Source organism: Nomascus leucogenys, chromosome X (genome assembly GCF_006542625.1).
Source record: "Nomascus leucogenys isolate Asia chromosome X, Asia_NLE_v1, whole genome shotgun sequence".
NCBI classification, from domain to species: domain Eukaryota; kingdom Metazoa; phylum Chordata; class Mammalia; order Primates; family Hylobatidae; genus Nomascus; species Nomascus leucogenys.
Genome location: NC_044406.1, coordinates 12,062,372 through 12,077,741, shown reverse-complemented (window position 1 = coordinate 12,077,741; position 15,370 = coordinate 12,062,372). Strand labels below are relative to the sequence as shown.

At 43.0% G+C, this 15,370-nt stretch overlaps 1 protein-coding gene and 1 pseudogene across 3 annotated transcripts in view; both read right to left on the bottom strand.

The window, feature by feature from the left end:
* The window catches only part of EGFL6 (EGF like domain multiple 6), a 63,372-nt gene extending 49,267 nt beyond the window's left edge, over window positions 1-14,105 (bottom strand). For 2 of the 3 annotated variants that reach the window (XM_003261034.3, XM_012500960.2), the window contains exon 1: window positions 13,775-14,105. In XM_003261034.3, the coding sequence (XP_003261082.1) occupies window positions 13,775-13,848 (74 nt within the window). In that variant the 5' untranslated portion in view covers window positions 13,849-14,105. The remainder of the gene's footprint in view (window positions 1-13,774) is intronic. The other variant, XM_003261035.3, reaches the window with a different exon arrangement.
* Window positions 8,632-13,688, bottom strand: LOC105738503 (annotated as a pseudogene).
* Window positions 14,106-15,370: the final 1,265 nt, after the last annotated feature.

Genomic DNA, 15,370 nt, shown 5'->3' with positions numbered 1-15,370 from the left:
CCTGTGGGAGTTGCAGCCTCACTTGAAAGTGGTGCTGGATTTCCAAGAGCAGAGTAGTTGGGACCCTGGGTCAATTATGCTCCCTGCAGTTGGATGTCTGCGAGGCGCATCCTCATAGCTGTCACAGGTTCCATGTGACCTTCCTTTTTTATGTTTGTAGGAACAAATGTTCACTCTAAGGGGAGATTATCATAGAATTTCACCTTAAAGAAAGCGACCTTAGATATCATCTGGTTCCAACCTATCATTTTGTGCATGAAGAAACTAAGGCCAAGAAAAACTGAGTATTTCATTGGTATTAGAAGCCAGAGGGGAACACACTTCACCAAGCTATTCACCAACTCATTTATCCATTTGTCTACCCAAAATTTATTAAGTAACTACACAGATCAGGCACTGTACTAGGCACTGAGACTACAGGAGGTATATGAGAGAAGCCCCATTATACTCCAACATATGACCCTACCAAAGGGGCAAGTTCTCAGGAGCTAGGGGGAGATATGGAAGTTAGTACATTGGGATGGGTGGGTGAGGGGTGTTCTGGAGGATATGGGGCTCAATATGAATGGAACTTAGCCATGGAACTTAGGAGAAGTGGGAGGAGGCTGTATGGTGGGGAAGGTGTTCCAGGCAGAAAAAAATAGCCTGTGCCAAGGACAGCACCATTAAGAACATGGGGAGTTGGTGGTCTGAAAATTTGAGCGTAGATCGTGGTGTGTGTTAGGAGCAGAGGAGTGAGAAGGGCAGCAGGGGAATGGTGGGATAGAGAAGGGGCAGGGAAACAGCAGAGGGCAAAAGAAAAAGGCCTGTGTCCCTCCTGCAGGCTCCAGACAGTGACAGGTAGATTTCAAGCAGTTGGAAATATCAAGAATTTTGTAATACACAAAACAGCCTCCTTAGAAGTAGGGTGAGCTCACTAAGCTCCAACAATATTTCTGAAACAGTTAGATGTGAAATCACACAAAACCAAATTGAAATTTGTTGAAATCTGATATTTTTAAAAAGCCTAATCAGAAACCAGCTGAGAGTCCTTGGTACAGGTGGTCAAACCTACTTCATATGTACCAGTCAAAGTCAATTACTTGGGATTGCAAAGAATACTGCCTGGGGTTAACTAACAGGAGAAAGTTACCAGAAGATGAAATTCATATACTGTTTGACATTACCACAACTCTCCAGAGAAATCCTCATTTTCTCAACCTTTATTGCTTTCACATGCCTGCTTTCAGGTGAAAAGGTGAAACTGAGAAATCTGAGGTGTATTAATTTCTCCCAAATCATTGTTTTTTATGTCGTATAAAGTGTTACTTATAAAACTCCCCCAAATGTTAATGACTAACACTTGGGCCATCAAAAATTTATTAACTTTGTTAATAAATTAAGATTTCTTATCCACTGTAAGAAATTCCTTTCCCAGTCACAAAAGCATCTTAGCGTTATAGTTCTGTTGAAAGATATAGGAGATCTGCCATCAAATCTACATCACTCTCATTTGTTAAAAAATGGAAGTAATTGTTTAAGAATCAACTCGGCCGGGCGCAGTGGCTCATGCCTGTAATCCCAGCACTTTGGGAGGCCGAGGTGGGCGGATCAAGAGGTTAGGAGATCGAGACCATCCTGGCTAACATGGTGAAACCCCGTCTCTACTAAAAATACAAAAAATTAGCTGGGCGTGGTAGCAGGGCCTGTAGTCCCAGCTACTCAGGAGGCTGAGGCAGGAGAATGGCGTGAGCTCGGGAGGCACTGCTTGCAGTGAGCTGAGATTGTGCCACTGCACTCCAGCCTGGGCAACAGAGTGAGACTCCATCTCAAAAAAAAAAAGAAAAGAAAAGAAATAGAATATCTAATTTTGGACCGTACTAATCCCATCAACATCCTCTGCCACCTTGGAAGGTCTAGATGGACTGGCCAGCTTCTCTCTCACTCTTTCTCTGTCTCTTCCTAAACAATATTTTGCACATATGAGGCTCAGGGAACCGAGTCTTGAGACAGGGAAATGCTAATGTAGGTGAACAAGTCTCTGTGGTGTGGAAGCCCTGAGCTGTGGGAGTCTGAGCTAAATGCTGAATTGCCCAGTTTCTTTAATGCATTATACAGCTTGCTGTCTACATTGATCAAATTAATCAGAAAATTGCCGTCTCCACAGCTGAAGTTAATTTAAAAACATTCCAGGGATTGTGTAAGTAGTGTAGTATTTCTTCACAGGATTCCTTATTTTCTGCAAAAATATGCTGTGCCAGAATTCTTAGTATGTTTGTTTATGGTCAGATTCCAGAAAACTTCATGATATTCTCCAAGGCAAATTGAGCAATTAAACTTCTTTTGTCGATGTTTAAATACATTTAAATATTGCCATACAAATGAAATAAAAGATTTTCTAAATAGGGATAACAACGTCCAGCCATGAAGATTTTTGTTGGCAGTGGTTTTGATTTTTGTTTTGTTTTTATCATAGCTCCCAGTATGGCACGTTCATTGTACCTAGCCAGTTAAAATTAAGTCTGGGTTCCCATCTACCATCAAGAAACAGAGTACAAGTCCAGCGGGCCCAGGGATACCCCAAGACATCTCACTTTCCCAGATGTGTAGGGGCTTATGCGCCCAGAAAAAAACGTGCCTGGGTTATAAAGCTCTCCTATACTAGTGTGTGTTGATGTGTCTTCAAATTTCTAATGCCATGACTGGTAGGGATAGTAGTAAACTTCAGGCAAAAGTTGGAACTTTCCATTGCTTCCTCTATTTCCCTCGTTTATCTTCCAAGCTCAGGAGTTACGTGGAGATTGGGGATGGGGAGTGTCTTGGTTTTGGCTACCCCAGAAGCAGACCATGAGACAGGAATTTGCATGGAAGTAGTTTACTTAGGAGGTGAAGGGAACGTTGATAAAGGAGTGGGGAAGTGAGACTAAGAAGGGAAGGCAGTCAATAAAGCAAGTGTTATCAAGACAGCTACATTTATTCTCCATCTCATTCATTCATTCATAGTAAGCATGGGGGAGAATGATATAAGATGGAAGATGGAGTTAGAGAAGTAGTCAAAGTCTAGACCAAGCAGAGCCATTTATGTCATTTTAAGTAGAATGAATTTTATTCTTAATCTGGTGGAAAGTCACTGAAAAGTTTTAAGAAGAGGGCTGACATGGTCTAATTTAAATGTTAAGAGGAACACTTTGGAGCATGGACTAGAGGGAGGAAAAGAAAAAGTAAAAGGAAGCTATTGTGGTGGTTCAGGTGAGAGATAATGGTGGTGTAGCTGGATGATGGTAGGCAGGGGCAGAGAGTGGGGATAGAAGGAGATGGACTTGAGACATGGTTTGTAACAGGACTTAGTAGCAGATGTAATACAAGTGGGGAGGAAGAGCCCAACCTGTCAGCAATGATACCCCAGTTTTTGGCTTGAGCCAGTTTGGATGCTGTTTGTTCTGGGGTGGGGAGAAAGGGTGAAGTGGAGGGAAGCAAGTTCTGAATGATGATCAAGAGTTCAGTTTTGGATGTCTTAGGCTCAGTGAGACATCTCAATGAATAGGTCAAGAATGCAGCAGAAAGAGGCTGAGGCTTGAGATTCACATTTTGAAGACACGAATATACGTATAGATGGCATTGAAAGTGCTAGGACTGGGAAGATAACCTGGAGAGTGTAAATAAGAAAGAAAATAGGGTCAGAGATTAATCTCTGTGGAAATACAGCACTTTACATCCTGTTGAAGAAGGGAAGAGTAACCAGTGTGGGCGAAGGCAAACCAGAATGTGTTGTATGCTGTGACGGTTTTAAAATATGTCCATAAATGATCTGATGCTCATCCTTTCAAAAGATGAAGTTTAATTCCCCTCCTTTTATGTGGGGTGGTACTTAGTGACTGACATCTAACAAAGAATACTGTGGGAGTGATGGGGGTAACTTCCGAAATTAGGACACAAGAAGGCATTGTAGCTTCCTCCTTGTTCTCTCTCTTGGATTAGTCACTATGGGGGAAGTCAGCTAACAGTTGTGAGAACGTTCAAGCAGCCCTGTGGAGAGGTCCACATAGAGAGAAGCTGAGGCCTCCTGCCAACAGCCATGTGCGTACGCCATCTTGGAAGCAGATCCTCCAGCCAGAGTCAAGATGTCAGAGGACTATAGCATTGATCAACAACTTGATTGCAACCTTGTGAAAAACTCCAAGCCCAAGCAGTATGGCGAGTCCTCAAAGAACTAAAAACGGAACTATTTGACCCAGCAATCCCATTTCTGGGTATATATCCAAAGGAATATAAATCATTGTACCATAAAGACACATGCACACAATGTTCATTGCAGCACTATTCACAAAAGCAAAGACACGGAATCAACCTAAATGCCCATCAGTGATAGACTGGACAGAGATACTACGGTACATATACACCATGGAATACTATGCAGCCATAAAAAGAATGAGATCATGTCCTTTGCAAGAACACGGGTGGAGCTGGAGGCCATTATCCTTAGCAAACTAATGCAGGAACAGAAAACCAAATACCACATGTTCTCACTTATAAGTGGGAGCTAAATAATGAGAACCAATGGGCACAAAGAGGGGAACAACAGACACCAGCGCCTATTTGAGAGTGGAGGGTAGGAGGAGGGAGAGGATCAGAAAAAATACCTATTGGATACTAGGGTTGGTACCTGGGTCACAGAATAATCTGTAAAACAGCCCCCCATGACATGAATTTATCTATATAACAAACCTACACAGGTACCCCTGAACCTAAAATAAGAATTAAGACTCCAAGCCCTTTTGCTATGAATCTAAAACTGCTCTAAAAAATGTCTAAAAAAAACCCCCAAGCCCCATCTAGCTAAGCTGCTCCTGAATTCCTGATTCATAGAAAATGTGTGAAATAATAAATGTTGCTTTAAGCCACTAAATTTTTATTTATTTATTTTTATTAAAGTTTTAGGGTACATGTGCACAACGTGCAGGTTACATATGTATACATGTGCCATGTTGGTGTGCTGCACCCATTAACTCGTCATTTACATTAGGTATATCTCCTAATGCTATCCCTCCCCCCTGCCCCCACCCCACAACAGGCCCTGGTGTGTGATGTTCCCCTTCCTGTGTCCAAGTGTTCTCATTGTTCAATTCCCACCTATGAGAACATGCAGTGTTTGGTTTTTTGTCTTTGTGATAGTTTGCTGAGAATGATGGTTTCCAGCTTCATCCATGTCCCTACAAAGGACATGAACTCATCATTTTTTGTGGCTGCATAATATTCCATGGTGTATATGTGCCACATTTTCTTAATCCAGTCTATCATTGTTGGACATTTGGGTTGGTTCCAACTCTTTGCTATTGTGAATAGTGCCACAATAAACATACGTGTGCATGTGTCTTTACAGCAGCATGCTTTATAATCCTTTGGGTATATACCCAGTAATGGGATGGCTGGGTCAAATGGTATTTCTAGTTCTAGATCCCTGAGGAATCGCCACACTGACTTCCACAATGGTTGAACTAGTTTACAGTCCCACCAACAGTGTAAAAGTGTTCCTATTTCTCCACATCCTCTCCAGCACCTGTTGTTTCCTGACTTTTTAATGATTGCCATTCTAACCGGTGTGAGATGGTATCTGATTGTAAGCCACTAAATTTTGAAGTATTCTGTTGCATAGCACTAGATAACTAATAAATGTGGTATCCAGAAACCAAGCAAAGAGTATACTGAAGAGCAAGGTGATGATCTTTTGATGTTTGTTGCTTTGGTATTTTGAGTTTTAATTTTGTACTTATATTCATTAAATCTGAGATATCAGAGATTATAAGCATACTATTATTATGTACATTAGAAAAGAAAAATGCTGCCAATTAAACTATAGCTCATTACCTTAATAATTCTGTGCAATTGTGTCATAATTCTGTGCATGAATTAGTCACGATCATGTTAACTTTAAAGAACACAGAGCCTGCAATGGCCTGTTTGCTCGCTATTGCTCTCAGAACCAAGTCCAAACTCCTTGGCTCAGTGTACTGGGCTCCTCACAGCCTGGTTCCAGCCTGCCTTCTTTGCCTCTTGGCGGCCACTGGGCTTATGACCTAAGCCCACTATGACCTGGCCAGTCCACTTTCTGTATCTTGGGCTGATGCTCTCCTTATGCATTCTTTTTGCAGGTGTGTATCTATCCATCCATTCATTTATTCTTATGTAATACCCACTAGGAATTAAGCATTGGAATGTTTGCTTTCTATGCCCATTTTATATCAGGTGGGCTCACATTTGCTCCATAAGAACAGTATAAGTGTCATCCCCTGTATTCAGTTTTCCCTGATTCTCTCATGTGGACTCAGTTTCTCTCTTATCTGTATTCTGTGGAATGTTTTATATGTTTATACATCTGCATATAGACATATATTCATTCTTTGAAATGCTATACTGTGTGTGTATATATATATATACATACTTATTATTTATATATAAACAACATTATTTGCCTCTCCATCCCCCTTCCTTGGTCATTTATTAATTTACCTAACTTTTAATTCAGCACCTAGTATGTGCCAGGCACTGGACTAGAACCTGGACTTACATCCTTCTTCCCTGGCTTCCCTGGCCAAAAAGGAAAGAAAGACATTTTGATGGCCCTATGAAGTTGTCTAGTGAGGGAGGCAGTAGATATGAATCTCTGGCATTCAGAAGAATGTTTGGGCACATCAACTGTTCAGTTAATGTTGCATTAAACTGAATTAATTTTAACACTTTTTATAATTTTTTTTCGTAAACAAGACCTTCACATTGAAAACAGGTCAGTTATTAAAACTTACCCACTGGGACCCAGAGGGTTAACTGATGAAACTAGAAGTACTACTGATCGCTCTGGGGAAAATATTTCATGAAAAGTGACTTAATCCTTGGGAAACACCATGGCTTTTAAATCTGTCACTTGTTCAATGTGAGATTCTGGGCAAATCATTTAACAATCTATTCTTTTGAAATTCAGTTTACTCATCTATATAATTGGAGATGTTATCTGTAATTTACACATGGTCAACATTGCCAGTGGGACCTCAATCTCTGTTCTCCCCTTCCTTCTTAGTAATAAGACCCCTATTACATAGCTACTCAGAATATAGGCTACATTTCCCAGCCTTCACTTCAATAATATGTGGCCATGGAACTAAGTTCTGGCCAATGGGATGTAAACAGAAGTGCCATGTGCAACACTTCCAAGATGTGGCTGTGAAGGGAGGATGATGTTCTTTATTTATTTCCTCTTATTGGCTGGTGATATAGATGGGATATTTATCTCTCAAATCTCATGTTTAAATGTAATCCCCAAAGCTGGAGGTGGGGCCCAGCAGGAGGTGACTGGATCGTGAGGGTGGATTTCTCATGAATGGTTTAGCACCATCCCCTTGGTGTTCTCCTCATGGTAGTGAGTGTGTTCTCATGAGATCTGGTTGTTTAAAAGTGTATGAGTGTGTGGCACCTTCCTCCGCCCTTGCTCCTGCTTTTTCCATGTGAGACACCTGCTCCCCCTTCACCTTCTGCCATGATTGGAAGCTTCCTGAGGCCTCACCAGAGGCAGAAGCCACTATGCTTCCTGTAAAGCCTGCAGAACGGTAAGCCAATTAAACCTCTTTTCTTTATAAATTACCCAGTCTCAGGTATTTCTTTATAGCGATGAAAGAACGGCCCAACACAGCTGGAATTTTGACAGGTTTGCTGAAGCTCAAGAAGCCATCTTAGGCCACAAGGGGAGGACCTTCTGATGGACCCATAAAATGGCAGCATCTGGGTCCCTGACTCCATGGAAAGCCAGCCATATCAGCCCAACTACCCACACCTTTGTGAAAGAGAAACACATGTCTATCTTGCTTACGCCAAGGTTATTTGAGTTTTCTATCACTTGCAGCTAATTCTGAAGGATCAAAAAGCAATGTTGCCATGCTAGCTAGCTGCTACATGCCCATTATCCATATTCTGACATTTCCTGCTTAAAACCCCCAATGTCAAATAGCTTGTGAGGCCAGTTTTCAGTGTGCATTAAACTGAAAATAAAGATCAGGTGGACTTTTGTTCTTTGATCTTATGCGGTTTCTATCTTTTCTGAACGTACCTTATATATTAGTTTGCTGGGGCTGCCATAACAAAATACCACAACAGACTGGGTGGCTTAAACAACACACATTTATTCTCTCACAGTTCTGGAGGCTGGAAGACCAAGATCAAGGTGTTGGTAGGGTTGGTTTCCTCTGAAGCCTCTCTCCTTAGCTTGTAGATGGCTGTCTTCTTTTTGTGTCCATACATGGTCTTTCTTCTGTGTGTGTCTATGTCCTAATCTCCTCTTTTTGGCTTGTTTTTTGAGTTAGAATGGCATGATCTCAGCTCACCGCAACCTCCGCCTCCTGGGCTCAAGTGATTCTCCTGCCTCAACCTCCCGAGTAGCTGGGATTATAGGAATGCACCACCATGCCTGGCTAATTTTGTATTTTTAGTAGAGACAGTTTCTCCATGTTGGTCAGGCTGGTCTCAAACTCCCAACCTCAGGTGATCTGCCTGCCTCAGTCTCCCAAAGTGCTGGGATTACAGGCATGAGCCACCATGCCTGGCCTGTTTGTTTTTTTTTTTTAAATAAGCTTTGGCAAGTTTTAGTAAAGAATAATTTTGTATGGTTTACCTTTCACCAGTCTGTTATGGCATGCTTCTAATGATATCAGAATCATCTGGATAAATGATACCTAGTGTGCAGAATATGTAGTATTTTCTGCATGCTGTGCACAATTCATTATTATTGCCACTGTAGTGATGGACACCAGTTTTGGCCAATATGCTGTAATAATGCTATTTCAGATTTCCTCAAAGCTGTACAATTGTTGGCAAGGATGACAGTTTCACTTGCCTTGTCGTCTTCAGAGTCTTCTTGTACTCCAGCATGTACTTTTCACTTTTCATAATGAATTGGAGCCTACAGTTGATTGACTCCAGTGATTTTTTTTTTTTTGTCTTTTTTGCAGTCACAATCTTCCTGTCTTAGGTGTGGGATGGCCACCAGCCAAGAGCATCCACCAAGATGGCTGGGGAGGGAGAAAGGCCCTAATCTCCTCTTCTTATGACAGCAGTCATATTGGATAAGGACCCACCATAATGAACCGATTTTAATTTAACTGCTCCTTTAAAGACCCTATCTCCAAATGTAATTACATTCTAAGGTAGTGGGGTTAGGGCTTCAACATATGAATCTTGAGGGAGTGTACAATTCAGTCCACATCACCTCTGGACACCTGCATGTCCTGCCCCCACTGTCCTCAGAGGAGTTTTTGTCCTGAAATTTGTCACCAGGGGCACAAGTTCATCAGTGGTAGTTCCCTGTTTTACTGGGTCAGTGGCAAATAGTTGTTGGCACATTGTGGAACCTGACCGGCCTCATTTCCTGATTCCTGAGAACTTTTTGTCTTGGCAGGAGCCAGCTCTTCCTGTGTGCACAGTAGGCTGAAAGTGCAGAACCCCCTTCCCCAGAAGCCCTCAACCAATGACTGTTGGGATTACAAACACCCCGGCTCCCTTGCCTTCACGAGGGATAACTAGGATGCTCGTATTCTACTGTCTCCTAGAATTCCCCAGCAGGATTCACTCAGAGTGGTGACTTATTTTTACAACACTTCTTTCCCTTTTCTGTCCCACTTCCCCACTTCTCTACCAGAACTTCCTGGGGTCACCCCTCAAACTACACACAGAGTCTGCTTCTGAGAAAATGCAAACTTAGAAAGGAAAGTGGTGCTACTGGGTGGATGGAGCACTTACTCTACATATGTCCCTTGAATGTGCTGAACTAGAGTCAAGCTAAACAGGATCACTGGTGATCATTTGTAAGAAAGCCTGTATTTACTTTTTTTGAGGGAATAAATTTGGAATAGTGGGACAACACTAGTCTTAGAGCAGAAGACCAAATCAAATGTAATTCATGGGAAATCACCTAATTTCTTCAAGTTCCTCCATTCCTTTGTCTGTCAAATGAACACAATACCCATTTCTTAGGGTTGCTGAGAGAATTGATTGAAATAACATTGAAAATGGTTGACACTAGGGCCTCAATAATATTTGTTGAATGCCAAACTGATTTATGAAGACTAGGTAATATACTTATTTTCATTGTAATATTTACACAGACTTGATTTATGCTCATGAATTACATATAAATAGGACTTTAACACCTACTAAGCCAGTGAAACTAACTGTTGAAATAAGGCTGCCCAGAAATGTTTTTTAAGTTGTAATTAGATGATTATTATTTCCCAGAAACACACAGCTCTTTAGTTTTGGGTACATTCTCACAAATTACAGTTTGAAGAATAAATAAATAAATGATATACCAACCATTCAAAAATCACCAAAATCATGTTTAAAGGTAAAATCTAGCCCATAGAAATAAAAACAACAGACTTACAGCTCAGGCTTCCTGTGAAAGGCTGCATAATGCCCCCACCCCGCAGAGGTATACATCCTAATCCCCGGAACCTGTAAATGTTATCTTCTATATCAAAAGGGACTTTCCAGATGTGATCAAGTGAGGGATCTTGCAATGAGAAGATTATCCTGAATTATCCGAATGGGCCTGATATAATCACAAGCGTTCTTCTTAGGAGGAAGAAAACAAGGAAGAATCAGAGAGAAGGCAAGGTGACAAAGGAAAAAGATATTGTGCCACAAGCTAAGGACTGTTGGCAGCCTCTAGAAGCTGGAAGAAGCAAGAAATGCATCCTTCCTGGAGCCTCCAGAAGAAACCAGTCCTGCTGATGCCTTAATCTTAGCCCCGTAAGATTCGTTATGGACTTCCGGTCTTCAGAACTGTAAGACAATAAACTTCTGTTGTTTTAAGCCATGGAATTTGTGGCCAATTTTTACAGTGGCACTTTGCTACCAGGGCTTTGAGAAAAATCAATTACCCACATAGCATGTGGTCTCTGTAAGTAAAGCCTCTCAGCAGGAACCTAGTCATTCCCTCCTCTCTAACATTATTTTTACTTGAATTCAGTAGAGAAAAAAATATAAAACAGAAATATGTTGTAAGTAAGGAGTTGCTCCAAACATTAATCTCCAGAATAGCAAAGTTAATAATATATTTATCTTAGGTACCCGAGGCAAAAAGATCCCTGTGTTAGGACTTAGAACACTCGAGATGGAGTTCAGATCAATAAATGTTCTAGACCAGCACTGTCCAATAGAAATAAATATCCATATATGCCATTTAAAATTTTCTAGTAGCCGCATTTTTTTAAATGTTAAAGAAACAGAAGCAATTAATTTTAATAACAATTTTATCTAATGCAGTATATCCACATTACCAATTCAACATGTAATCAATATCAAATGATTAGTGAGATAGTTCCTGTTCTTTTTTTCCTACTACATCTTGAAAATTAGATGTGTATTTTTTACTTTTTACAGCACATCTCAACTTGGACTGGTCACATTTCAGGTATTCAATAGCCACTTGGGGCTCCTGGTTACCATCTTTGCTGTATTGGACAGGTCTAGGGTATCTAAATAGTTCCAATACCCAAAGGACATAAAAAATATAATGCAAGCCAAATTCTGAAGCTTAAGAGCAGGTACATGCATGGAGCTAATGATTTATTCACTTGATGAGCGTTGTGTACTATGCACTAAATACCATTTAAGAAGCACATAATTTTCTAGGTTATAAAATCATAGTGCAGTGTTTCAATTAAAAAGAACTGATGCTTATACTGGAAATCTCTATACAGCAGCCACAGTTTTTCCTATAAGTTGTGAAACGCCAGGAAATAACCAGTAGACACAGTTTTCTGCAATGGGGGCCTTGCCTTCTCTGTAACAGTGTCTTATCCATAATATGGAATCTAGAGCTGATTAAACATGGGTCCTGGACATTCCTGAAGAGCTGACCACTTGACATTTCCAAGCATGTTGAGCAAATAATAAACACACCAGCTCATAAACTCGATAATCGTCTAAAGAAACCATGGTTCACATCTTAAAAACTGCAGAATTGCAGAATCCTGACATGGATTCTCCAGTTTAATATGCTTTGGTTTATCCAGGGGCTTTTGGCTTTTAATTTAATTTGGTGGCACTTTGAAAGTGAAGCTCCTGGAGGTCAGTTTGCTGGCCGCTAAAGAACTATTAATCTCATCTCCAAATAGCATTTGGTCTTTTTTAAGTGGGCTTTCTAGCAACGCAAGAACCTCTAGCATTCAAGGAAAATGTGATTATGAGCAAATTGCATCTGCTTACATTTTTATCATGAAAAGGAAATTGAAACTTGCGATCATACATTCTAAGAACCTGGTTTGAGGTTTGTTCTGTTTTAACTTCAAAATCCTTTAATACCATGGCTAACTCTGATGAAATATTTTTTCCTGTAAGTCAAACAAAGATAGGCAAACCTTCGAGAAGCCTGTACCAAACCAAAGCTCTTATCCTACTCTCCTCAGGAATCATCACTGAAAAATTTCTATAGTTCAGCAGTCTCCGCTGGGAGCAATTGTGCCCTCCAGGGACCTTGGGCAATATCCCAAACCTTTTTTTTGTTGCCACAACTTGGTGGTGGGGGTGGGGGGTGGGGGTAGGGTCAAGGTTGCTACTAGTATCTAGTGAGTAGAGGCCACAGGTGCTGCTAAACATCTTACAATGCACAGGGCAGCACATCACCCCAACAAATAATTATCCAGCCCAGCCCAAAAGGTCAATAATGCTGCGGTGGAAAAACCATATTCTAGTGGACACCTAAGTAGAAAGCAAGACATCACAGTCAGAGAACCAGAAAACCTCTTCTGTTGCCGGAAGGCCGCCCTAGTGCCCTGGTGAAGAACAGACTTTGGGCCAGAATACCTAGGTTTGCACCCTGGCTCCATCTCTTACTGGCTATGCTCCCTCAGGCAAATTGCTTTACCTCTCTGTGCCTCGTTTTTCTCTTCTACAACACGGAGATGATGATAATAGTACCTTACACACAGAGCCATTATGGCTTTGGGTAGGTTAATAGTCCTGAAGTGCTTAGAACAGTGCCAGGTCGACAGTCACCATGTAAGCGTGCATTTACTAAGCGTCTTTGCCCATCTCTGGAAAAAATATTTCAGGTCTCAGCGAAGTGAGGCCTAAATATTTCAGGCCAGCAAACTGACCTCCAGGAGCTTAAGGGCAGTAGGGAACGGCTTCAGAGTCTGCATTGCCATAGCAAGAATGAGAATGGTTGTCATCTGACAACCGTGTCCTTTCTTTCCAGTTCATCAACCCTAATCAGAGAGCAGTGAGGAGAGCAGCCCGGCTGGCTCAGCCCAAGAACAGTAAATGCTTGATCGTCCTCGGTTTCTTTCCCTCCTTCCCCAGCAAAACTAGCGACTGACAAGCACTTGGTGTCCTGTGAATAGAGTGGAAAACACAAAACCGCACAGACACAGAACCCACCTACCGACACGCATACCAACCCTCACACACCTGCCCCTACAGCAGGTCTGCAGACCACCAAGCCCGCACGCACCCACGGGTCTGCGCGCAGAGCGCAGAGCCTCCCTCCTCCTGCAACCCTCCGGACGCAGCCAGGTGGGGCACAGCTGATGCAAAAGGAGCTAACTAGGTGCAAAGCCCCGCCACAGGAGAGCAGGGAGGAAAGCCCGTGGGCGCCCCAGGCCTGGTATCCAGGTTAAATCCCGTCGCAGCACGCACAGGCACACGTGCACACTCACACCCATACACGCGGGGGTGCCTGCAAAGACATGCGACCCCAAAGCTGGAGCTCAGGCCGGGGGTGGGGGGAAGCCAATCGCCAGACACTCACCTGGCCGCGTTCCCGAAACCACCTGCCACCCAGGGGAGCAGCAGCGGGAGCGCAAGGCTCCAGGGCAGAGGCATTCTTGCACGGACCCTCCCTCCTCCTCCCGAGCCCCCTCGGGAGGGCGCCGGCCGGACCCCTTAGCAGCTGAGCCGCCGCCTCCTCTCCTCAGCCGCTCTGGTCCTCCGCTCCACTCGCAGTTACCGGTGCTGTCCCTGCAGGCTGGGAGGGGAGGCCGGGCACCGCTGCAGGGGCGCTCGCGGCCTGGGGAGGGGCTGGGGGCGCCCTGGCAAGCCTGGCCGAGGCTCCTCTGCGGATGAAGCCGGACGGGGTGAGCGAGGGAGGACGGGGCGGGCCGTGCACATCTGGCTGGGACCCGCCTCCAGCATGACCCGCGCGTCCTCCGCGCTCTCTGTTCACCCAGAAACTTCCCCCAAATTCAGGTCACTTCACGCTTGTCAGAGTCACTATCTACTGCCATCTATTTCAGGCATGGGGCAAATTTCAGTGATACCTGCACTCTAGGACTTAAGAATTTAGTTGAGAAGTCGAAGTAGGATGGAAGGATGCCGGTTCCTAAGACATGATCCCTCACTTCTCTTTGGGTTTTCACGTTCTCCTGGTTTTCTTCTACAAACTGCAAATCGTGGGATTCTAGAGCTGGAAGGTCACTAAGTTCTGGGCAACTCTGTCATTTGGCAAGTAATCTCTCAGGCCCATTTGCAACAGCTTACTTACATGGGACCCCAGATGATATCCCAATATAGTAACCAGTGCAGAAATTCATGGCAGAAACATGAATGCTATATGAATTCAGATTCATTTGGGTACTGACACATTCTTTGTTCTGACAACGTGTTACATTAGAATGAATGACTGGTCCCTTTCTGTCCTTCCTACATCCACACCCTTTGGCTTCATGGTAGGCAGACACTATGACCCCACACCTTGGCTTTGGACTTGGCCGTGTGATTTGTTTGATCAATGGTTTAACGGCAGAAAAGTTGCAGTGTTCCAGTTCCAAGCCTAGGTCTTCACACACCTGACCCTCTATCATAGGCATGAGAAGACCTTGCACCACCTAGCCTGGTGGTCCAAGGAGAATGAGAAACAGGTGAAAAAGCTACCTCGTCAACCTGCAGATCTATAGTTTGAGGCAGAGGTACTCGGTGGAGCCTCATGTATATTACCCAATCCACACGTATATGAATGAGCTCAGCTAAGGTTGCCCGGCACCAGCCAATCTACTGAGGCTTATTGTGATAGTCTTCTGACACACAGTGGCCCGGTGTGAGAAATGAAATGAAAAAGGATACAGAGAAAGAGAAGGTTTGTCTTGATTGGAAGCTTGATTCATGGTTTTATAGGCATATGCCTTAATTCTGGCCAATGAAATGTGGGAAGTAGGGAGGGGGGAGATTCTTGTTGCAGAATCTTGCTTTACATTGTAATAGATGTTCTTATTGGTGCAAACCATGTTTAGTTGGGTCTTCTATTTTACAGTTGAAGGTATCCCCATGGATTCAGTATTCTTGGGTCAGTAATTGTTAGACCATTGAGCTGCTCGTAATTAATAGTGTCAGATGTTGTCCTAAACACATA